At 41.7% G+C, this 24,198-nt stretch overlaps 2 protein-coding genes across 3 annotated transcripts in view; one reads left to right on the top strand and one right to left on the bottom strand.

The window, feature by feature from the left end:
• The window catches only part of LOC117347270 (branchpoint-bridging protein-like), a 127,024-nt gene extending 109,403 nt beyond the window's left edge, over positions 1-17,621 (top strand). For both annotated transcript variants that reach the window (XM_033917964.1, XM_033917973.1), the window contains exons 2-4: positions 13,162-13,423; positions 16,218-16,308; positions 16,905-17,621. In XM_033917964.1, coding sequence (XP_033773855.1) covers positions 13,394-13,423; positions 16,218-16,308; positions 16,905-17,383 — 600 coding nt within the window. In that variant the 5' untranslated portion in view covers positions 13,162-13,393 and the 3' untranslated portion in view covers positions 17,384-17,621. The remainder of the gene's footprint in view (positions 1-13,161; positions 13,424-16,217; positions 16,309-16,904) is intronic.
• Positions 1-24,198, bottom strand: part of CCIN (calicin) — an 87,749-nt gene that overhangs the window by 4,836 nt on the left and 58,715 nt on the right. The gene's annotated exons all lie outside the window — the stretch shown is intronic.

Raw genomic sequence — 24,198 nt, 5'->3', positions numbered from 1 at the left:
TCCAAAACAAATACTCCAAAAAAAATAAAAAAAGAAAACTGTTTCAAAAGTTCAAGGTGTGAGAAATAAAATAACTTATGAAGTTATTAATATACTTTTGCTAACATTTAGTATAATGTTAATTATTATAGAGTGTAATAATACATAAAGCACTAGGGGGAAAGAAAAAGAAAGGTATTAACATAATTTAGGGAATAGATAACACATACACAGCTAAACACATTGATACTTTATAATGTGTGAATAAACCAGTGTTAATTATATGCAAACTGCAAAAGCCTGCAGAAAAAATACAGAACTGGTAAATTGTTGAGGAAGGAAGAGGGGGAGGGACATGAGAGGACACAGTACCTCTAGAATGTGCGGTCTCAACATAATAGACAATAACTTTTTGAAGGACACAGCATGAAGGTATAGACACATGATTGAAGGATGGGGTATGTGAATAACCAAATATGGGAAATAGGGTTGGGGGTCGGAATGAGAGTAAAGGGACAAATAAACAGGGATGTGGAAAATGAAAGTATAGAGGGAAACATTTGATAGGTTTCTGGAGGTCTTTCAGTTGGAGTCTGGGGCAGCTTTTCTGGTGGACATCTTTGATGTGACTTTCCTTCCCGTCAGTAACTGCCTTTGTGGTCAGTCACTGCTGTGGTTGTAACATAGTAAATGACAGCAGATAAAGACCTGAACGGTCCATCTAGTCTGCCCATTAGTTATTTTTTATTAAAAATATATTAAATTAACTTGTCTCTTTTTTTATATTTCTTGGCTATAGACTAAAGTCCACCTGGAAATGTCCTAAGTTCCAACTGTTGAAGTTGTCATCTAAGCTCACTCCAGCCTATCCAACCATTCTGTTGTTTGTAGGCTATCTAATGTAATCTGGCCAGTAACATCCTCATGTTCCAAGTTAGTGGAGGTCCCATTGAGGCCCACCCCATCCCATCTCAGCCCAAGATGTTAAGCAACCTAGAGTTCTGTTCTGTCATATTTGTTGAAAGAGCTTAGAGGTACATAGTGTTTATGAAAACTCTCAAAATAAGCAAAAATATTTAACAAATTTCAAGAAGTTGCTTATTCAACACCATTAAATTAGAATCTAATTATTATCAGAAAAAATATCTTATTTGGTATTTGTAAGGACTTCAGAGGTGATACTCATGCCGTTTAGAGTGAAAATTCACTGTGTCTCTTCAATAGTCTGATTTTTTAATATATATTCTTTTATTATATTCATGAAATAACTAAAAAGTGCTTAAATTGCTTGATACTAATTTGTTTCATTGTAACAATGCAATTAATACAATGTAGCAATGTAGCTTATAAGGTAACTTATTTGTAGTTATGTCTACAGATAAGTTACCTTATAAGCTACAATTAAGCTACATTGTGGAAAAGTCAAAATCCAAATGCAGAAATCAAAATCGCTCAGTGCGAAATCGCAGTGCTGGAAGCACTTGGTTTCTGATGACTTTTTCCACAACTGTCAAAGACTGGTTCATTATATCTTGGATCCCTGAGAAAGGCGTGTTCAGCCGAAACACGGCCCATGTTGGGTCCTCTTTAGATATAAGTGGATTAAGTTTCTACTGTTTTTATTGCAGTCATCAAGAAAATTTTAAATAAATTACAACCAAGGTCTGAGAACATTGAGTTTCCACAGTCTCGTTTGTTTGGAGTTTATTCTAATATATAGTTAGACTAGTGTTTAAGCCCGTTAGATTAATGAGTGCTAGAATAGATGTATAGACTTAACAGATCACAAAATTTAATAAAACTTACCATGTGAGCTGTCTGTCTTTTTTTTCTTTCTCTCTCTCTCCTTGCCCTTGTCTGACTTTTTTTCTTTGTCTCTCTCCTTGGCCGCTAGCTGTCTGTCTGTTTCTTTGGCCCCCTGTCTGTCTGTCATTCTTTCTGTTTGTCTCTCCCCCTGGCCCCGTCTGTCTTTCTGGCTTTCTCTCTCCCTGCCCGCTGTCTTTCTGTGTGTGTCTGTCTTTCGTTTTCATGCGCTACCTGCCTGTCTTTCTGTCTCTCTCTATGGTCCCCTGCCTGCCTGTCTCTCTCTGTGGCACCATGCCTACCTGCTTATCTTTCTGTCTTTCTCTGTGGCCCCCTTCTGTCTCCCCACCAAAGCATAGCAAGTTTGCTCCCTGACTCCCTTTCCCTCTCCCCCCCCACTTCCCTGTACAGCAGCAGCATTTCCCTACCATCCTTCCCTGTGCAGCAGAACCCATTCCGTTCTCCATGTCCAGCAGTAGCCCTTTTCCCTTCCTCTTCCCTCCCCCCCTGTCCAGCAGCACCCCTTCCCTGCTCCCCCTGTCCTGTAGTGGGCCAGCCATCAGTAGCGCTTCTCATCCCCCTCCCCTCTCCTCCCGGGTCTCACACAGCCATCGGCAGCACAGCATTCACAACTCGCTGCTCCTGCTTGCTTTGGTCCTTCATCGCTGCCGGTTCCCACCTACTTTCTTTTTGCGTGAAGGCAGAAGCAGGACCTGGCAGGGAGGAAGGCCCAAAGCAAGCAGAAGCAGTGAGTTGAAGCTTCCCTCCCTACCCTAGGCTGGAAGCGACATCAACAATGGCAATGCTCCTCTTACCGCCGCAAATCAAACCACCACAGGCTCTACCGCCGCACACGCGCCGCAAATAGAACACGGCATGGAAGCACAAATCACGGCGACAGGGGTCATGCTGTTTCAACTGCGCATGCGCAGGTAAGGGTTTTATTATATTAAATGATTGCAATAATAAATCATATATGTTTAGAGATCCTTCTTCCCTCTCACAGCATAAGTTAGAAGAATTATTTAAGATTTTAGCAATCCTCTTTGGGGTCCAATGCATTCTATGTTGTAGAAAATACATAAATTGAAGTACGTTAGCCAAATGAATTGACTTGAACATACTATTCATCTAGTGTAGTATCTATGTCTTTATTCAATGTGCTTATGATATTTTGCAATGAAGTAAATTTTGAACACTGGAGAACTTTATACCAATTATATGCATTGCCTTTAATGGAGTTAATTTTTGTAATTAGTGGCAGTAAATCTGGAACTTCCTGGATAAAGGTTTTTTAGGCAGTGTCTGTTGTATCCATCTCTATTGTTGATTCAGAGGCAAGTTATAAGTATTATGCAAGTCATCCATTAAAAGTCTTTAATCAAATTCTGAACAGTCCAAATAGCACCGTCCTGCCATACTTTTCAATGCAGTTATTCATTGAATCCTGATATTGTTGTTATTCCATATTGAGATGAATCTGGAATCTGTCCATTTAACTATAGTGGTAGTGTCAAAATCTTTTGAGATAGCTTTTATGGAAAGAATATCCGGACAATCCATTTGTAATCCGCCTTAAACCGCAAGGTAATGGCGGAATAGAAATCCCTAATGTAATGTAATCTTTCTCTTTCAATGTTGAGCACATAGTAAGATTGAATTTCTGATTATAGTGACCAATGACAGAGCTCTCTAGGTTCAGCCATATGGGTGAGTCAGAAGAAGTAGCGTCTGTAAACCATAATGATCCTTATCTCATCAAAAAGGCTTGATGGTACTCATAAAAGCTAGGGAAATTAACACCACCTATTGACATTGTTTTTAAGATAATGGAGGGTAATACAAGGTTTACTGTTCTTCAAAAGAAAATTAGTGAGTATATATGCTCAATATCATGATAAATTTTTCATTTTAAGGGGAAAAGGAAGCATACTTAATATGTAGTTTATTTTTAGTTGTAGCATCATTTTGATAGTATCAAGGCGATCCTACCAAGATAATGTTAGTGGAGACCATTTTTGAGATAACTCTTTAGCAATGTTTTTAGTATATATATTCCCAATCAAATATACTGGGCCAATAATATAGAAAGTAGTCTCCCAAAGGATAGAACCAAACAAATAAACCAAAATAAAGGAAAACTCCTTATGTATAGAAGAGAAGACTTTCAACCAGAGAGGTGCTCAGAACCTTGAACGAGGTTCAAGGTTCTGAGCACCTCTCTGGTTGAAAGTCTTCTCTTCTATACATAAGGAGTTCTCCTTTATTTTGGTTTATTTGTTTAGTATATATATTCAGCATTATACTGTGCAGTGTCTTCTAGAGGGGGGCAAAATTAAAGACCAGATACTTGATCTTAGTCCAAACAAAACGGTAAGATTCAATTTCTTGCTGTACTTCAGTACAATTCAGTGGCATAATTTCAGATTTAGTTGTGTTCAATTTATATCCAGAAAACTGTGCATAGTTATTTATAGTTGATATGATTAAAGGAATAGATTCAGGAGTTTCATATAGTAGAATGTCATCAGCATAAACAGAAAATTTGGTCTTATTTTCTCCATACTTGAAACCTTCAATGGCTGTGTTGATTCAAATAGGAGTTAATAATGGTTCAAGAGCATGAGTTCCCCATGTTGGTTGAAAAGGTATCTATAATTGGCCGTGAGCCTTGTGGTAGGAGCAGAAAATGTAATGTAAACTGAGAATGTGCATGTGTTACCATGAGGTAACATTTTGGGATAGAGAGAAAACAGTACTAAGGCTAAACACAACTGACATATCTTCCTCATAGCATGAATGTAATAAGATATTCTTATCAAACAGTCATAGTGCAACTAACTAAGTGGACAAACAGAGGTAGTAGCCTATGACAAAATTCTATTAAGCACTTTCCAAAAGTTATTGTAAGCTACATATACAAATCTACTGTAGAAAATATTAATGACAGAATAGTTAGTAATGTATTACCTAGACCTAACTCCTTACTAAATCAGGATATGAAATTGTTGACGGCAATTCTGGCAAAGCTGCTCAGTGCTGTGACACCAAGTTTGATGCATGGGGACCAGTAGGGTTTTGTCCCAGGACAATTTGCTTCCTTTAATATCTTGAAAGCTTTGTGGGCTCTCTGAGAAGGTCGCAGTAGAGTGGGGGATGACATTTTGACTAGTCTGGATGTGGAAAAGGCATTTGACAAGGTTACTTGGAAGTACCTTTTCTGGGTGTTAGAAAAGTATTGATTGAAATCGGTGGTAAAGCTATACTGAAATCCAACTGCTCAACTACTCATTAATAGATGTCTACAGAATCTTTCCCCTTGCAGAGAAGGACCTGGCAGGGCTGCCCCTTATCCCCTCTTTTGTACCTCTGGCTATTAAGATTCGAACTGCAGAGGATATGAAGTATAACAATGGGGGGCATGGAGTGCAGAATAACAATGTTTGCAGATGACATGCCACTCTTTGTTGGAGATGTGAGGGCTACTCTTCCCCACCTAATATCATTGATTAGAACTTTTGGCTCCTTCTCAGGGTTATGCATCAAATTTACTAAGTCTGAGGTGATTCTGATATCTCAGCCTTGCTCATCTTCCTCTAATGCCACCTTCATGTTATGCTGGGCAGAGCTGAAATACCTAGGAATTTATCTCAGTGCTGATTGGACTAGGGTATATAAGAAGAATGTCCTGGATAAATTGGATACTATAAAAGGTCTTTGCATAAAATGGAGGGTCCTGCTGAGTGGCGCTGGTCAAAATGGTACTTCTCCCCAAGATCTTATATCCTTTACAAATGGTGCCCATCTGGTTAAGGCGTAAGGATGAGAAATTATATTGCTCTTTGGTGAATTCTTTTATATGAGCCTCTAAATGGGTTTGGATCAGCTTTTGGAAATTGAAACAGGGGAGGGAGCATGGGGGGCTGAGGGTACCGGACCTCAGTCTCTTCAATGTCACCACTGAGGAAGAATTAGGAGTAAAACCTTCATGAGACTGAAAGGTTAAGACCCCCATAAGACCCTCTAAAGAGACAGCTAAAAGAGACTTGTGTCAAAAGGCCACCCAAGCCTGATGAACAGTGCAAAAATCATATCTGGCAGAAGAGCATTTCATCTTTAACCTAGAAACTGACCATTATCTGCTAACTATGCTTTGCATATCCTGGGAATTTCCGAGAAAATGTTTGACTTAAGTCACAAGAAAAGAACTGAAGCCACATGACCTCAGGTCAAGATGGCCTACCAGGAGTTTTATCAACCACAGATGAAAAGTGCTGACAGATCTACAATCAAGCCCTGAAGGGAGGGGGACTTGCTCCCAGAAATTATTGACCTCGGCATTAATAATGCATTGTCAGGGGAAAATAGAAAAGCCATTTTTGGCACTAGGTGACATAATGCTTCAATATGACTATGACCAATATGTGTACTGTCCAATCAACAAATATAACAAACATGATAATCCAATAGAAAGTAGTTATATGATTTGTAACCAGGAAATATCTTCTATTTTGGGCCACTAAAAAAGAGTATAAAAGTAATGCACTTGATTCATATTTCAGGACAGATTCTACATATCAGAAACGCCAGATATTCTGTATGTAATCCATTAGTTCAATCTGCTGTTACCTTACTACATGAGAGCTGACTTTTGTTCACTACTAATAAATTAACTTTATATACAGCAATTGGGTGAGGTCATTCTTATTACTTTGAAGAAGCCTAGCAGCTGGCCTACTTCATCATGATTATTTATTTAATACATTTATATACCACCTTAAGTCTAGGCCAGTGGTTCCCAACCCTGTCCTGGAGGAACACCAGGCCAATTGGGTTTTCAGGCTAGCCCTAATGAATATGCATGAAGCAAATTTGCATGCCTATCACTTCCATCATATGCAAATCTCTCTCATGCATATTCATTAGGGCTAGCCTGAAAACCCGATTGGCCTGGTGTTCCTCCAGGACAGGGTTGAGAATCACTGGTCTAGGCAGTGTCCACTATCAAAACAGTCATAAAATTCCATAAAATAGACAGACATGACATCACACATTATATACATTCCAATAAGCACATAAACTCAACCATCATTCGCAGTCCATTGATAAGCACATGTCCAAAGCAGTGTGGAATCAATTATATATCTTGCATATAGACATCGACAAATAATTGAGTTTTTAATCATTTCTTAAAGCTGACCCATTCTGTGCACAATCTCAGATGCCCTGGAAGACTGTTCCACAGATGTGGATAAAGCAGCAATACAAAACATTTTCTTTTTTAAGGCCACATATTGTACTCCTAGTTCCTTTATTGCTGTTAATTTCATCCCTTATGATTATGAGATAAGCTACATACGAGGGAGATTGCCCAGTGCACAGCTCCATTTGCACCTTAGTCTTGCCTGGTTTAAGCAGCATCCTCTTCCACCGAATCCATATTTTGTAGCTCTGATTTAGTGGTGTTGGCAGTTCATTGGGGGCAACGCAGTAAATTGGCCTATGCTTCTCATATGTTACAACCCAGAGTTCACACCTGTTATGGGGGAGGCACATGCACACAGCAAAGGTATGACAGGGAAACTGTGCCCAAGTAGAGGGGGAGGTCTTTCCTACCTTTGAAAATCTCTGCAGGTGATGGGATGCAGAGTCCATGCCCTATTTCACCTATCTACAATTAAGACATTACCAACAGAAACAGCGGTGCTATCCAGGAGGGGGATCTTTTATGTGAATTAATCACATCTTCCTTCAACTCCTGTCCAATCACAACTCAGTTTCACTGTGATACAGGGTGGGATCGGAGGAGAGAAAATTTTCCCACCTGGATTCACTAGTTTAGTAATGGATATGGGCACTATGGTTACAGAACAGTTTCTGTGCGACTGCTTTGCCCAGATACCACAGACTACGTGGAACACCCAGCTACAGGAGTTACAGTACAAGATATTACACAGGGCCTATATATCTCACTCACAGGGGGTAAGGGTGGGCTTATGGGAACCAGATATGAGAAGTGCAAATGTGAGAAGGGGTCTTTGCTCCATATGTTGGTGGAATGTGATGCTTTGTGACCTTATTATTGGAGGGGTGTTCTTGGGTTTTTGGAGGCATTTCTAAATGTTTCTATCCAGTGGTCCTATGAGCTACTGGTTCTGGGCCACCATGCCACACTAGAGCAGCAACCCTAGCTCCCTTCTCATTGAAAGTTTGTCTTGGCTGCACTGCTGGTGGCCAAAAGGGGTATCCTTCAAACCTGGATGGATGACGCCCCACCTCAATTGGCAGTCTGGAAGAGTCTATGTGAGATGTAGCTCGCTGGGAGTCGCATGGCTTGGCAAAGAATGGCATCAGGTTTTGGTTTTTTTTAAACCTATCAATTTTAGTGCAGCAACAGTATAATCACAACAAGAGAATAAAAAAAGAAGAGGAAGTCCATAACAGTAAGCCCCAAAAGGTACAGATAGATTAACAATATAGGAAATCAGCCAACTATATAGAGTGCTCCTCAGATGCTATACCAATAATAATTAAATCAGTACTAACAGATAAGCATGAATATAATAATGAAAAGCAAATGTGAAGTCATGACAGACAGGCTGCATTTTGGATATAATAGACAAGCCATCGTCTAATCTCCACTATCATAAGAAAAGAAATTTTTTTTTTAAACCCACAATACTCACACCACAGGCATCCATTAACCACCCCCATGCTGTTGAGAAAAGAAAGAAAAGGAAAAAGTGGTGATACCGTAAGAAACAGGAGGGTCTTATAGTCCCAGGAAACAGAGATATGCACCAGACCCTCCAACTGAGAAAGTACCTTAGTCCACATGGTCAGTTTTGGGTACTCCAAAAAGGTATGTAGGAAAGTACCCGCTTGAGCTTTACAGCAAAGACATTCCACAGCCCTATAGAACAGCCTCATGCCCTGATCAAGTAGGCCCTATGCAACAACTTGAAATGAGTCTCCTGTAAATCGGAAGCCTTATAAAACCCCAGTCCTACCTGAAAAATAGCTTGAAAATCCCTAACAGCTAAAGGTTGATTGATCTCACTCTCCCAATGCAATGCTACCTTGACTATACCAGACTCATCCACAGTGCTCTTAACTATTTTATGCCAAACAGAGAGTTTATTCAAGGTATGCGGTAAAGTGCAAAAGAATTTGTCCAGCCTAGTACCCTCTGCCTGCAAGCCCCAAGTCATCCGGATGAGGTTATAATAATAGTGGATTTGCAAATAGGCTAAAAAATGGGAGGCAGGGAGACCTCACTTGGTCCTCATCTGATCAAAGGAGGGAAAGCTGCCATCCCCCAACTCAGATAAATGAAAAAAGGTCCTACACCCCCTAAGCTCCCAGCCAGTAAAAAGGGGGAATTCCATCCCTGGGGGAAAGCTCGGACTGCCCACAAAGCCCAACACAGGGAAGCCCTTCCAGTCCTCCCCTGCTTCTTCTGCCACCAGTCCCAAGCTACCCAGAAAGGCTGTAAAAATGTGAGCTGACATTTGCACTCAGGGTGGGACCCAGAGGTAACATGGAGGAGACTGAGAAAGCGATAAGGATAACACCATGCTTTCAGCAAGGACAGGGGGAAGAATTTCTGCTCATCCAAAAGACCCTCATGAACCCTCTCCCCCCCTCCCCGCAACAATGCTGCCACATTATAAAATCGAAGGTCTGGCACATTCAGCCCCCCAATATTCGGTCCAGAATGAGCTTTGCATGAGCTATCTGGGCCATTTTATTATGCCACAGGAATTGTCTAATAAGGGCTTTAAATTCTAATTCATCCTGCCTTTTAAGCCAAATGGGAAGAACCTGCAGGGGATACAAAATCTTGGGCAACAGCCACCCTGCCAAACAATGACAAGGGGAGGTCCATCCAGGAGTTACAAATAGTTTTCAAGTGAGTGAGAACACGATTGACATTCTTTTTGTATATTTCAGTTGTGGAAGATAGATCCCTAAATACTTGAGAGAGTGAGTCACAGGTCTGATAGGCAAATCTCCATGCCAGGATTCTCACCCTACCCCCTGTAATGACAAAACCTCCAATTTACTACAGTTCACCTTTAGCCCAGAAAAAGTACTAAAGAGTTGCACCCAGTGCAGAAACAAAGGCAACTGGCGATCAGCATGCAACATATACAGTAACATGTCATCAGCGAACATACTGAGATGCAATGCGTGAGATGCCACCAGAATACCCTCCAGTCCAGGATCTTGCCTAATGCGTGCTGTCAGGGGCTCAATTGCCAAAACAATAAAGGGGATAGGGGACAGCCCTGTCGATTTCCCCTGCACAAAGCAAAGGGAGAAGTCAACTTTACATTAATGATAAGATGGGCTTGCGGTTCAAAATAAAAGGTATGCACCCACTCGACAAAATGGCCCGCAATACCAAATCTCTCCAAGGTTCAAAAAAGATGCGGCCACATAACATTATCAAATGTCTTATCGATATCTAAACTAGCCAACACTTCACCATTCCCCCGTCCCTTAGACCCTTGCATTGCCAGAAGTGTCTTGCATAAGTTCATGGAGGCATACCTCCCAGGTACAAAGCCCACCTGCTTCTGCCATATCAGGGCGGGCAGACAGCTGTTCAAACACTTAGCCAGCATGGCGGCCAAGAGTTTAACATCATGGTTTAAAAAGGATATAAGCCTATAAGACCCAGGAAGTTCAGTATCCTTACCCAGCTTAGGAAGAAGAATAAAATGAGCTACATTTGACCTCTCCGTATTCTTCCCTGCCAAAGTGTCCGTGAACATATGCTTCAAAGGCTGGAGAACCATGACACTCGGAATTTTATAAAATTCCGGCCCCAAGAGAGATGCGACTGATAGCAACTCGAGTCTCCTCTATCCTTAGAGGGCCATTCAATGTTTCCAACTGCTCTGTAGTCAACTTCAGGAAATGTAATACCTGAAAGAAGGCATCCCGGGTGTCCATCGCAACACTACTTGGGCTGTACAAGGATGTGTAGAAATGTACAAACTCCACAGCTATTTTCATTAGATCATGGTGGTGGGTTCCTTGGGCATTGCGAATGCAGCCAATGAGATGTTGTTTATGAGGTGGGCGTACTAAATTGGCCAGCAATTTTCCAGTTTCCCCCCAGCCATATAATTTATAACACTGAAAATATATGTTTTGTTCCGCCCGAGCAGTCATAAACTGATATTTTTACGGATCTGTAGAATTTTACGTTTTGTAGTATCATCTAGCCCACAAACTTGAATTTTACGGAGTGTATGTAGTTCCTGAGAGAGTTGTAGTAGGGCTCTGACCCTCGCCTTATGCCGGCCCACTATATAGGAAATAATATGTCCTCAAAGGACCACCTTTGCAGCTTCCCAAAAAGACAGAAAAAGATACATTGGTATCAGTATGTTAGGTAGCACAACAAAAAGGTTTAACATAGCTGCATGCTCTAACAATCTCGCCTATGTAGTTTCATCCTATATAATAAAACCCTAGCCGCGCATGCGCACTTACCTGCGTGCTTCCGTGCTCTCTGATCTGTGATCAGTAGGTTCGTGGCCAGTAGGAGTGCGTATGCGGCGGCCAGACAAAGCGGAGAAACACAGCACAGCCGGCGACTCCCCCCTCCCGCCCTCACTCACCGCCAAAACCACCACCGCCAAAGCCTCCTCCTTCTCGCCGGCTCACCCGTGTTTAAATTAAGAGAAAAGTGCTGCACTGCACTAACGATGGCTTCGCCATCTTCTGTCCACTGCGGCCTGCCCTCTCTGACTACTTCCTGTTTCCGTTAGGGTTGGCCGCAGTGGCTAGAAGACTCTGAAGCCAGCGGTAGTGCGGTGCAGCGCTTTTCTCTCAATTTAAATGCGGCGGCTGGGAAGGGGGCGGCGTAAAATGCTGCTGCTGCACAGGGAAGTGTGTGTGTGTGTGGGGGGGGGAAATGCTGCTTCTGCACAGGGAAGGCCGGGAAATGCTGCTTCTGCTGCACAGGGAAGGGTGGGAAATGCTGCTGCTTCACAGGGAAGGGTGTGTGTGGGGGGGGGAATGCTTCTGCACAGGGAAAGCAGGGAAATGTTGCTGCTGCACAGGGAAGGGTGGGAAATGCTGCTGCTGCACAGGGAAGGGTGTGTGTGGAGGGGAAATGCTGCTTCTGCACAGGGAAGGCAGGGAAATGCTGCTGCTGTACAGGGAAGGGTGGGAAATGCTACTGCTGCACAGGGAAGTGTGTGTGGGGATGGAAATGCTGCTGCTGCACAGGGAAGGGTGGGAAATGCTGCTGCTACACAGGGAAGTGTGTGTGTGTGGGAGGAGAAATGCTGCTTCTGCACAGGGAAGGCCAGGAAATGCTGCTGCTGCACAGGGTTGTGTGTGTGTGGGGGGGGAAATGCTGCTGCTGCACAGGGAAGGGTGGGAAATGCTTCTGCTGCACAGGGAAGGGTGGGAGGGAAATGCTGCTGCTGCTGCTGCACAGAGAAGTGGAGGGGACAGAGAGGGAAAGGGGGCCATGGAGAGACATAAAGACAGGCAGGCAGGCAGTGCATTAGAATGAAAGACAGACATACAGAAAGACAGCAGGCAGGGAGAGAACAGAAAGAAAGACAGACAGCAGGGTGCCAGAGAGAGAACCAGAAAAAAGAAGGACAGACAGCGGGAGGGATAAAGACAGAAAGAAAGGAAGAGAGACAGGGGCAGGGAGAGACACAAAAAGTAAGAAAGAAAGACAGACAGACATATATTCTAGCACCCGTTAATGTAATGGGCTTAAACACTAGTGTTTATTATATACCATCTATTTCCATCAAATGCAAATAGTTAACAAGATAAGTAAATAAGTGGTAAATATCATATGTAGAAAGGAGGATGGGTTGAATATGAAAAAAATGCAGTTTCAACAAGAGGCTGGCAGGAGAAAAATGGGAGGTTCTAACAGTTTAATAGCATCACAGGTCACAATACAGTACATTCTTGCTGCACTTCATTTACAAGGTATCATGCAGGCTAAGATATGGAACATGTGCAACATATTTATAATGCCAAGTTCATTAGATAGTCAGCACTTCACAGCATACAAAGAGACATACACAAGGTAATACTTATACTAATTTGTTACATAAATTGCATAGCAGCAATATACAAAACATTACTGATTTAGAACAACTTCACCATGACTGCAGCAACACTGCTCCTCACGGCCGGGAAATCCCCCCTTTTTAGGCAACCAGTGGACTGGGTCAATTGTGGGACTCTCCCTTTATGGCTCGCCGATGGATTCCGAGGGAAGTCCTGTGCTTGCTCCTTTTATACAGGTTTCACCTTACTTGCTACGTGACTAACTTCACATTACTTGCTACATGGCTAACTATCATGCCTTACCTTGTGTTTCTACAGTAAACAGCAGGCTGTGACATTTGAGTCATTACACTTTAAACCAAGATAAGATTCCAGCCTCCACCAGCCTCCACCCCCTAATGAAATATCATGAGATTCATTGTTCATGCTGATTACACCAAATTCCATAAGCCAGCTTCTGGAAATGGCTGCACATTCCACCCTTGAATATCAGGAGACTTCAACAGATTAATAGGAGGTAATTCGTACTGAAGTAGTGGTTTGTTTATAAATGCACCAGGTGAAGCCACAATTCAAAAAGGTAAGTTTAATTGATAAGGAAAGTGTGATACTTGCAGGAATGGTAGATGGGATTAGTCTCTGGCTTCTTTGTCCCATTCAAGTAGCCTATCTTCTTGATAAACAATCCAGTCTGGCTGGATGCTTAATGTATGTGAATTCTGTGCAGGAGCATTTAGGCCTAGATTCTGTAAAGTGCGCCTAACTTTAGGCGTGGTTTAGACGTCCTCGTAACACAAGTGGCAATCAGCGGTACTTAGGCTTCGTATAGACATCTGTACCGCACACAATGCGTGTTAGACGCAGCTTCCTAAACGTCATATAGACGTCCCCATATGGACATGCCCTCTAGATTACCGGATAGACATCCCTACGATGTTATATATAAAAAGGTGGTTTTTACTGATTTATTATCATTTCAAGATTGTAAGCTTTCACATAATTAACCCAAAGTATAGGATCATTAAAAGGATAATAAAAACACAGTATACCATGTTTAAAGGGATATTTATAATATATTAGTTTCAGTGGGAGTTGATCTGGGAACATCAGTGTGCATATTGAAAAAATGTGACATGCTAACCTTCACTCTAATCCGCTGTGCTAGACAATGAACCATACAATAATAACAATTCTGAATTGATTATATTACTCCTTATAGGTAGTGAATGGCAGTTAATTCTGCTAGGAGACAGAACACTGCCCTGGTTATATATTTTTCTTCATGATTTCAGAATTTATACTTCAACAGTATAAAAACCAAAAAAGTCAAAAGTATGCCATGTTTAAAAGGATAAGTATAAGATTAGTTTTTGACTGAGAGCTACTGAGTTGGAGTTGAACTAGAATTATCAGCATAGAAGAGGGGAAGCTTTAGTCTTATGCTACACAGAAACTTGTATAGCAACAGTTTCATTAACTGCTAAAAGAAGTGGAAATCATAGGACTTTGAGCACCATATAGGCTTCTGATAGACGTAGTTTAAGCTCCAGAAAGATTAGCAGGATAGGCAGCCTAGTTCATCCAATCAGCTTTCTCTGGGCTTCCTATAGACGTTATTTGAGAGAGGTTTTTAGAAGTGATTCCTTGCTCTAAATAACACTCTTTACATTGCTACAATCAGCTCATTCTTCAAACTAAAGGGAAATCCCATGACTTCAATTGGCCAAGCCTATAAACAGAATAAAACACAGAACAGACTTGAATATGACTTCTAGTTCATTGCAAATGGAAGTATACAGCTGCACAATGATGACCTAATTACGACATCATCAAGGTACACCTGGAAGGTAGAATGCCAGAAGTAAAACACAGGCCAGGAGTTCAATTCACAACCTCTGGAAGATCAGTACAGTGCTTTTACTCATGGAGCTACACTACTACCTTCCAGTCCATTTTCTCTGACTCCCCTGTCATAACATAGCTTAGTGATCTGCTAAGGTATCATCTGCTTAGCTATCATCTCACAGTTAGCTGACACAAAAGGCTGGTAGCTCAATGGTTTAAAGCACTGCTTTCACTGACCCAAAACCCATAATCTCAAATATGTTTCAATACATGTGACATGGAGTCCAATAATGCTGTTTTTATCAAATGCACGCTCAACTTTTGTAATGTATTGTGTCTAGTATTGCTAATGTGCTGTTTGAGAGGAAAATTAGATGTGATTGGTCTGTATCTTGTAAGTTTGTTAAAATGAGTATTGTGTCAGTTGAAGGACTTGAGAGAGTTGAACCCAGACCATGCTCACACGCTAACCTTCATTCTAACCACTGTGCTATTGAATCAGCTACAAAATTGTAGCGATTATACTGTTCCGTTTAGGCATCGTATGTGGAAAATTGGCGTCATTTGTACTTTACGATCGCCATCATTAGCGCTGTAATATCAGTGTCAGTGTGGATCTATTAGCATGCCTAAGCGGTGCCATATGACATCATGCCGTTTTAGTGTTCTGACGTCACAGAATCGCCAATTTTTACAATGCAATTCATTTTGCAAAAACGGCAACCAGGAGGAACCCCAACTTCGGGACCGAGGATTCCAGACTCCTGACCAGATTGTTCCTCCCGAGGAACACCACTATTTCAAGGTGGCAGGGAGGAGGAGGACGTTCCTCCAATATTGATCCTCCTGGGAGCGGCAAACCAGGAGGTTTAATCGCCTGGCTTCCTTTCCCAGGAATGTAAATATTCATATTCAGGTGATCACAAAGAATAATGTAAAAATATTTTCTTTACATAAACCTGTACAAAATAGTTTTTTTTACAAATACCCCCCAAGGTGCTGCTTTTAATCTTTGTGCCACATGCAAGTGATACCAAACAGCTCATTTATAATAGAAACTTATTGAAATCCACTTTGCCAAAAAAAAAAAAAGTAAAATATTAACGTGACTGCCTGATTACATATATGTACCTGTAATTTCTCTTTGGCATATGTACATAGCAATCTGTATCACAGCACACTCTGAGCTTGTAAGTTCATAACCATGCTGTTTCTGCTCATCCTGGCCAACCCATTTAATTGCCACACCAGGATAAGAAAAGTTGCCTGAAAGCCTGAATACATTTATTTAAACTGTTGGCATAATGGTCTACAAACATAAATTAATTAATGTTGGTTCCTATAACCCAGGCCGCAGCATTGTGGCTTGCCAACATCCATGTGTCCTCCCTATCCTATTATCACTGAAGGCCAGCATATCTTGTCACCCATTTTTCTATGATATAGAGGTCACGACATAAATAAGACTGTTAGGTCACACTGTGATATGACACTCATCCTCTCTCTCCCTCTCCTTCTTCATTATGCAGATGGAGGACCTACGCAAACGTGGCCGGCTCCTGAGACGGGAGGAACAAAGATTTTTACAGGGGGTGCGTCAGGAACTTGCTGCTCAAGCTGGTGAGTAATAATACTGTAAACCATTCTGAGAGCACAGTAGACATAACTTTTTCATGAAATCAAGTCAAAAGATTTTGTCTCACCAAAAACAATATGCAAGAGAGATTTGCCTGCACTGCCTTCTTGGTATGCAAATCTCTTGTGCATATCCTGAAAACCTTGCCTAGAAGGAGATCTCGAGGACCAGAATTTCCCACCCTTTCTCCCCTCTCCCCTAAACCCTTTTTTTCCAGGCTGCTCTGATGTTGATAAAGGTGAGTTTTGTCATGGCCAAATGTGGGCAAGGTATAATAGTATAAATCTAGTAAAACTCAGAACTTCTACTGCACTATTTGCTATTGTCTGTTATCAAGACTTTACAATTCTGTCTCATTCCTCAGATATAGGCACTGCTTCAGCACAAGTAGAGCTAGCAGCAGGGCTTGCAGACGTCACAGGGTCTTGCCTGGCTCCCAAATGTTAATAAAGCTCCTTCTAGTCGGTGGATCCTTTGGAGTTTTATTAACATTTCAAGGAAAGAAAGCAGTAAAAGAATGTCATGTTCAAAATTGTACTTCACCTACCTGATGGTGGTATCCTGTTTACTTCCTGTCTAGATGAAGCAGCTGCAGCAAACACACCCCCTGACATTCCAGGAGCCGGCCACGAGGAGGCCATGGAGGTGGCGGCAGTGGCTGAGGCCAGGCTGAAGCCCAGGAGAGAGCAGAGGCCCAGGAGTGGGCGGAGGCCCAGGAGCAGGCCGAGGCCTGGGAGCGGGCTGAAGTGGAGACCCGGGAGAAGGCAGACCACACCCCTTCCCCCTCCATACCCCTTCTCCATCCTTTCCTCCCCTTCTGTTTTTACACCCCACCCCACCCCTTCCCTCTCTGTCTCCCCCCCCCCCCCCCCGAGCAGCATGACCAGCCTCAGAGGAGGCTGGCCTCCTCCATGCTCCCTCAACCTCTCCAACCCAGAGGGATCCAGGGATAGGGGCTCCTGCCCATGGAGACACTGTTTTGGAGAGGTTGATGGCGATAGAGGAGGCCTTGGTGACTCTTATCCGGGAGGTCCAGTCATGCAGGGAATGCCTGGATAGGGTGGAGCATGCCCTCGGACTCCAGGATGGGGAGGGAAGGCTACCCATGTGCCAACGTTCTTTCCATGAGTGGTCTTTCCATACTTCCCGACTCTATCCTCTCTTTCCCATTGTAAATAGTTTTTAATTAATATTGTTAAAAAGTTTTCAAAATGTATTTTAAATATTTTATTTAAATAAGTTTATATTGGTTTATAGGATTCTTTTTTTTAAATTCTTTATTCTTTTTAAACTTTCATCAAGTGTACAAAAATTCATAATAAACACTATTAATTAGACCACTTGAACATCTTATCATTATATCCTATAAATATAAATGTAACCCTACCTCCACCCTCCCTCAAAGCCCATTATTCATTATAAGATCATAAACCCTACACTTGAAACCCTCCCCCCACCCAACATTAAGTGGTGTATAATTAATAGAAAAATGGCATTTAATCATGACAAAAAGATGTTAATGGCTCCCATATTTTAATAAAATTTTTATACTTTCCATTCTGTACCGCCAATGATCTTTCTATTCTATATATGTGGCATAACGAATTCCACCAGAAATTAAAATTAAGCCTACTATGGTTTTTCCAGTTATTAGTAATTTGTTGGATGGCAACTCCAGTCATGATCAATAAAAGTTTATTGTTACACGATGATATCTGACTCTTTTTTCTCATAGACATTCCAAATATCACAGTATCATAAGATAACGCTACATGGTTTTCCAATAAACAATTTATTTGATCCCAGATTGAATTCCAAAAGGCTAAGATATGGGGACACTACAAAAGATGATCCAAAGTCCCTACATCCAGATTACAATGCCAGCATCTATTAGACAAGGAACTATTTAATTTTTGTGCCCAAAATCATACTTTCATCGGTTGATCCTAGGATCTCTTATCAAAAGTCTTCTTTGGAGCATTAAGATGGGGAATATGATATAAAGTTTGACCCTCGAGGTTCCCGATTTCTTGAGACAGTTGGGATTATTCCTAGTATCTCTTTGGCTACATTTGTTTACATTAGAGCTCACTCAGAACGTGCTCCCCTGCTTTTTATGTGTAGTATCTGCGTAGGCCTAGCCTTCACTTTGTGTGTCTTAGTGATATGTGTGTCTTGCCCTGAGATTATCCGAAGCATTCACTGAGTGAATGGTCACCTGCTGATGGAATGTTTATTGGTTTGTAGGATTCTTGTGTGGTTTTCTCTTTGGAGGTACTGCTGAATGGGCCCTGCCATTCCCTTTCAAAATAAGAACAAGGTGACATAGTAAAGGTGTGATGATCTTTATGGGTCTCTGTAATTGTGTTACCTCCTAGCCACTCCGATATATAATCTTAAGAATGCAGCAGGTGAGTGTAATGTTATGCAATTGTAGCTAGATAACATAAGAACATAAGCAATGCCTCTGCTGGGTCAGACCTGAGGTCCATCGTGCCCAGCAGTCCATTCACGCAGCAGCCCATCAGGTCCAGGACATGTGCTGTAATCCTGTATCTATACCCCTCTATCTCCTTTTCCAGCAGGAAATTGTCCAATCCTTTCTTGAACCCCAGTACCGTACTCTGCCCAATTACTCCCTCTGGAAGTGCATTCCAGGTGTCCACCACACGTTGGGTAAAGAAGAACTTCCTAGCATTAATTTTGAATCTGTCCCCTTTCAACTTTTCTGCATGCCCTCTTGTTCTTTTATTTTTCAAAAGTTTGAAGAATCTGTCCCTCTCCACTCTCTCTATGCCCTTCATGATCTTGTAAGTCTCTATCATATCCCCTCTAAGTCTCCTCTTCTCCAGGGAAAAGAGTCTCGGTTTCTCCAATCTCTCAGCGTATGAAAAGTTTTCCATCCCTTTTATCAGACATGTCGCTCTCCTCTGAACCCTCTCGAGTAACGCCATATCCTTCTTAATGTACGGCGACAAATATTGGATGCAGTACTCTAGATGCGAACACACCATCGCCCGATACAACGGCAGGATAACTTCTTTCGTTCTGGTAGTAATACCCTTCTTGATTATACCTAGCATTCTATTCACTCTCTTAGTGGCTGCTGTGCGCTGTGCCGTCGGCTGCATTGTCATGTCCACCATTACCCCTAAGTTCCTTTCTTGGGTACTCTCCTTCAAAAACATCCCTCCCATCGTATAGCTGTACCTCGAGTTTCTTTTTTAACTTTAATTTTTACTGAATTTAACATACTTTACAAGTATAACTACTTGGTTTAGAAATACAGAATCATGTTCCAAATGAAAAACATCATTAAACATTACAATACTTAAAATAAATATTATTATGAAACTTAACTCTTCCTTAGACCTCAATTAGGAGGAGGAAATAAGAAAAACAAAGATATTATAGGGAGTAATATTACAATAATAATAAAAAAAGGTAAAGACTTAAATGCTACAACCCGGCAATTCCTTTAAGCTACACTCCCTCCACTAGATAAACCCTTGAGATCTAAAAAAGAACGTAGATGATCTGGTGTAATGAACACATATTTCAGACCCCTAAACTTAATAACACATTTGCATGGATAAGCTAGCAAAAAAGTAGCACCTAGCTTCCTTGTCTCTTTTCTCAAGCCCAAAAACATTTTTCGTCTTTCCTGGGTTGTTCTAGTTACATCATGGTATAACCATAAACGTTGACCACAAAAAAGTGATCCAGACTTTTTAAAGAATAACCTCATAACTGCATTAAGATCTTGTTCAAAGATAAAGTTAACAATTAAAGCTCCTCTTTCTTTAACTTCCATAGATGATTCCTAATATTGCCGTAAGATTTTGCAAGTCTTTGTCAGAGACCAAGTTCTCACCCTTAGGTATATCAGAATTTCTTTTTGAAACAGGTAAAAAGTATACTTTATTTAGGGGCAGTATCTGATCTTGCGGAAAATTCAAACATTCTACCAGGAATTTTTTAAAATCTCAATAGGTGATATTGCCGAAATCCTTTGGCAATTTAGGATTCTCAAGTTCAATCTTCTGTTAAAGTTCTCAATCATTTCTATTTTACGGACAGTAGAATTTTGTTCTTTAACAATAGTGGTGATTGAATTTTTCAATGAAGCTGACTCAGTTTGTATTTTGTCCATGCACTCTTGCTTGACTTTTACCAAACTATCAGAAAAGTTATCCATTTTCTTAACCATTACCTCAATATCTGAGGCAGTCTTCTCCACCTTCACATCCAGTCTCTTGATAGCCTCTAGAAGTGTCTCTAGTGTCACTGCTGGTGTGCTTGTTGGTACTCCTTCTGCTTCAGCCACCCTTCCACCCAGCGTTCCAGCTAGGGCAGTAGCTCCTCCTATTGCCTGCTCCGGGGTCTCCTGCTCCTCTCCCTCGGGGTCAAGCTCAACACTCTGCGCCTCTGCTGGACATGGAGGCACAGAAAGATGCGGTGGAGACAGTGATGTCATCAGGTCCAGAGACCCAAGTGCTCCCTCACTCAGATCCAACGTGGAACTCTCCCGCCATGGGGATATCCGGTCGTCATCTGGGCTCAGCGGCTGTAGAAACTGCTGAATCGTCTGTTGGGCCGGAGACGATGTGAGAAGCGGTAATTGACCCGCTCTCACACTCCCCTTCCTCTTCGTATGAGGCATTCCAATAGTGTAAGTGTCTGGTTCAAATAATTGAAAAGTTGAAGAAAAAACGCTAAGCCTGCCGAGCACAGCTAGATAGCGTCCGCCATCTTAGATTCCTCCTGCTCGTGTACCTCGAGTTTCTGTTTTCCACATGTAGTACTTTACATTTCTCAATGTTGAACTTCATCTGCCATCTCGTCTCCCATTTCCTTAGTTTGTTCAAGTCCCTTTGCAATTCTTCGCAATCCTCTTTAGTCCGAGCTCCACTAAATAGTTTGGTGTCATCCGTGAATTTTATTATCTCGCACTTCGTCCCTGTTTCTAGATCATTTATAAATATATTAAATAGCAGCGGTCCGAGCACCGAGCCCTGTGGAACACCACTCGTGACCCTCCTCCAGTCCGAGTAGTGGCCCTTCACTCCTACCCGCCAACCAGTTTCTGATCCATCTATGTACGTCTCCTTCCACCCCATGGTTCTTCAGTTTCCGAAGTAGGCGTTCATGGGGTACCTTGTCAAAGGCTTTTTGGAAATCTAGATATGATGTCTTTGGGGTCTCCTCTGTACATCCGTTTGTTAATTCCTTTGAAGAAATGCAATAAATTCGTTAGGCACAATCTCCCCTTGCAGAAACCATGTTGGCTGGTTATCAGAAGTTTGTTTCTTTCAAAATGTTCATCAATGTCTTTTATCAGTGCTTCTGCCATTTTCCCCAGAACTGAGGTCAGACTCACCGGTCTGTAGATTCCCGGGTGACCTCTTGATCCCTTTTTAAAGATGGGCGTAACGTTGGCTATCTTCCAATTCTCCGGGATCATGCCTGTTTTCAGGGACAGATTGCTAATTTGCTGCAGTAGTTCCGCTATTTCCTCCTTTAGTTCCTTCAGAACCCTCAGATGGATTCCATCAGGACCCGGGGATATGTCAGTTTTTAATTTTTCTAGCTGTCTGCATATGTCTTCAAGGCTCACTTCCATGGATGTTAATTTTTCTGCTTGAACTCCATTGAAGATTTGCTCAGGTTCCGGTATGTTGGATGCGTCTTCATTTGTAAATACAGACGAAAAGAACATGTTAAGTCTTTCTGCTACTTCTTTCTCCTCCTTCACCACTTCCTTCCTGTCTCCGTCGTCCAGCGGTCCTACCTCCTCCCTAGCCGGCTGCTTCCCTTTAACATATCTAAAGAACGGTTTGAAATTTTGTGCTTCCCTGGCTAGTTTATCTTCATACTCTCTTTTGGCTTTTTGAATCACACGGTGACATTCTTTTTGATACTTCCTGTGCTCTTTCCAGTTCCCCTCAGTTTTGTCCTTTTTCCATTTCCTGAATGAATTTTTCTTATTGCCTATCGCTTCCTTCACTATTTTAGTTATCCATGCCAGGTCTTTTGTTCGACTCTTTTTGCACCCCTTTCTGAATCTTGGGATATACAGATTTTGCGCCTCGCTCACCGTATCCTTGAAAAAAGACCAGCCATGTTCTACCGTTTGCCATTTCTTGGAAGTGTTCCTAAGTTTCTTGCTTACCATTTCCCTTATTGCTTCGTAGTTTCCTTTCCTGAAGTTGAAAGTTGTTGCTATGGTTCTCTTTCCTTTCGGTATTCCTACTTCAACCTTGAACTTAATCATATTATGATCACTGTTTCCCAACGGTCCCACTACTTCCACTTCCTTTGCAGGTCCCATTAACCCATTTAGGATTAGATCCAGAGTGCCATTTCCTTTTGTTGGTTCTCTAACAAGCTGCTCCATGAAGCAATCTTGTGTAGCCTCCAGGAATTCTGTCTCCCTAGCGCATTTTGAGCTTCCAAGACTCCAGTCTATCCCGGGATGTTGAAATCTCCCATAATAACCGTGTTACCACTTTTGCATTCTTGCTTCATCTCGGCTTCCATTTCTTCATCGATATCTCTGGTTTGCCCGGGTGGATGATAGTATAGGTCCATCTTTATTTCAGGCCCTTTCCTTCCCGGTATTTTAACTCATAGTGATTCCAGCTTGTTGGTCATCTCTACTGTGTCCATTCTTGTCGATTGTATGCTTTCTTTTATGTATAGGGCTATTCCACCTCCTTTCTGTCCTGACATGTCCTGGCAATAGAGCTTGTACCCCGGCAGTGCTGTATCCCATTTGTTTTCTTCATTCCACCATGTTTCAGAGACTCCAATGATGTCTATGTCCTCTGCATTGGCCAAGGCTTCTAATTCCCCCATTTTGTTTCTTAGGCTCCTTGCATTAGTATATATACAATTTAGATCCTGGTATTTTCTTGCCTTCATTTCCTTTCCCTGTGATTCGGTCTTTAGTTTATTCTTTTGTGCTACAATCCTTCTAACCTCCTCTTCTGGGTTAGTCAACTCCTGTAATATGCCCATTGTTTCTTCCCAGCCTTTTTTCCCTTAGTATCTTCCTGGTATTTTCTTGTCTTCATTTCCTTTCCCTGTGCTTCGGTCTTTAGTTTCTTCTCTTGTGCTACAATCCTTCTAACCTCCTCTTCTGGGTTAGATGAGGTGAGATGATATGCCAGCTATGATATGCAAAGTAAGCCATTCAAGGTTCTAAAGCAGAAGGCTACGTGAGGAAGAGGAAAAAGTCACTGTGGTAGAATTGTAGAAGAAAAGGCTGCTGCTAGGATATGTCAGGCTCTAGAACAAGAGGATGACCAAATTAGATCTGTTTTTTTTCTTCCTTCCACTGAAGGCAAGGGAAGTGAAACCCAAATTTCTGACTGGTAAACCAGGTGTGTACAAAGGACAAAATATCAGGCAGCTGCAGTTCGATGAGATGGATGAAGAAAAAGGAAGTTGGATTGAGAAATTAAGAGTTGATTGGTTAATTTCTCTTTGTAAAAGAGAGCCTAAAATTCACTAATTTACTGTTTTCTCATTAAATCTTCTATAACTACACCCTTCTGAAGGAAAAAAGTGTGAAACATGTTAGTATTGTGAAAATGTAGATAATTAATCACAAGGGTAAAGAAAGGTTGCACTACATCATTCTCACCTATTCTTTCTGTTTTGGTACTTGAGCTCTGGCCTCTGGGAAACACAAGGCCACTCTGTGAACCTGAAATTAGGAGAAAAGGGGGGTAAAGTGCAGACATATGTGGCAAAAATAAAAAGCTGCAGTCTCAGAATAACAGCTAGAATGAACAGAAGCAAAAAAAACACACTGTTCCTTTTTTATAATAAGGATATCTAATAATTAGGACTCTCAAAAGATTTACCTT

Source organism: Geotrypetes seraphini, chromosome 1 (genome assembly GCF_902459505.1).
Source record: "Geotrypetes seraphini chromosome 1, aGeoSer1.1, whole genome shotgun sequence".
Taxonomy (NCBI): Eukaryota; Metazoa; Chordata; class Amphibia; order Gymnophiona; family Dermophiidae; genus Geotrypetes; species Geotrypetes seraphini.
The sequence above is the reverse complement of the archived record's forward strand: the minus strand, read 5'-3'. Positions and strand labels throughout refer to the sequence as shown.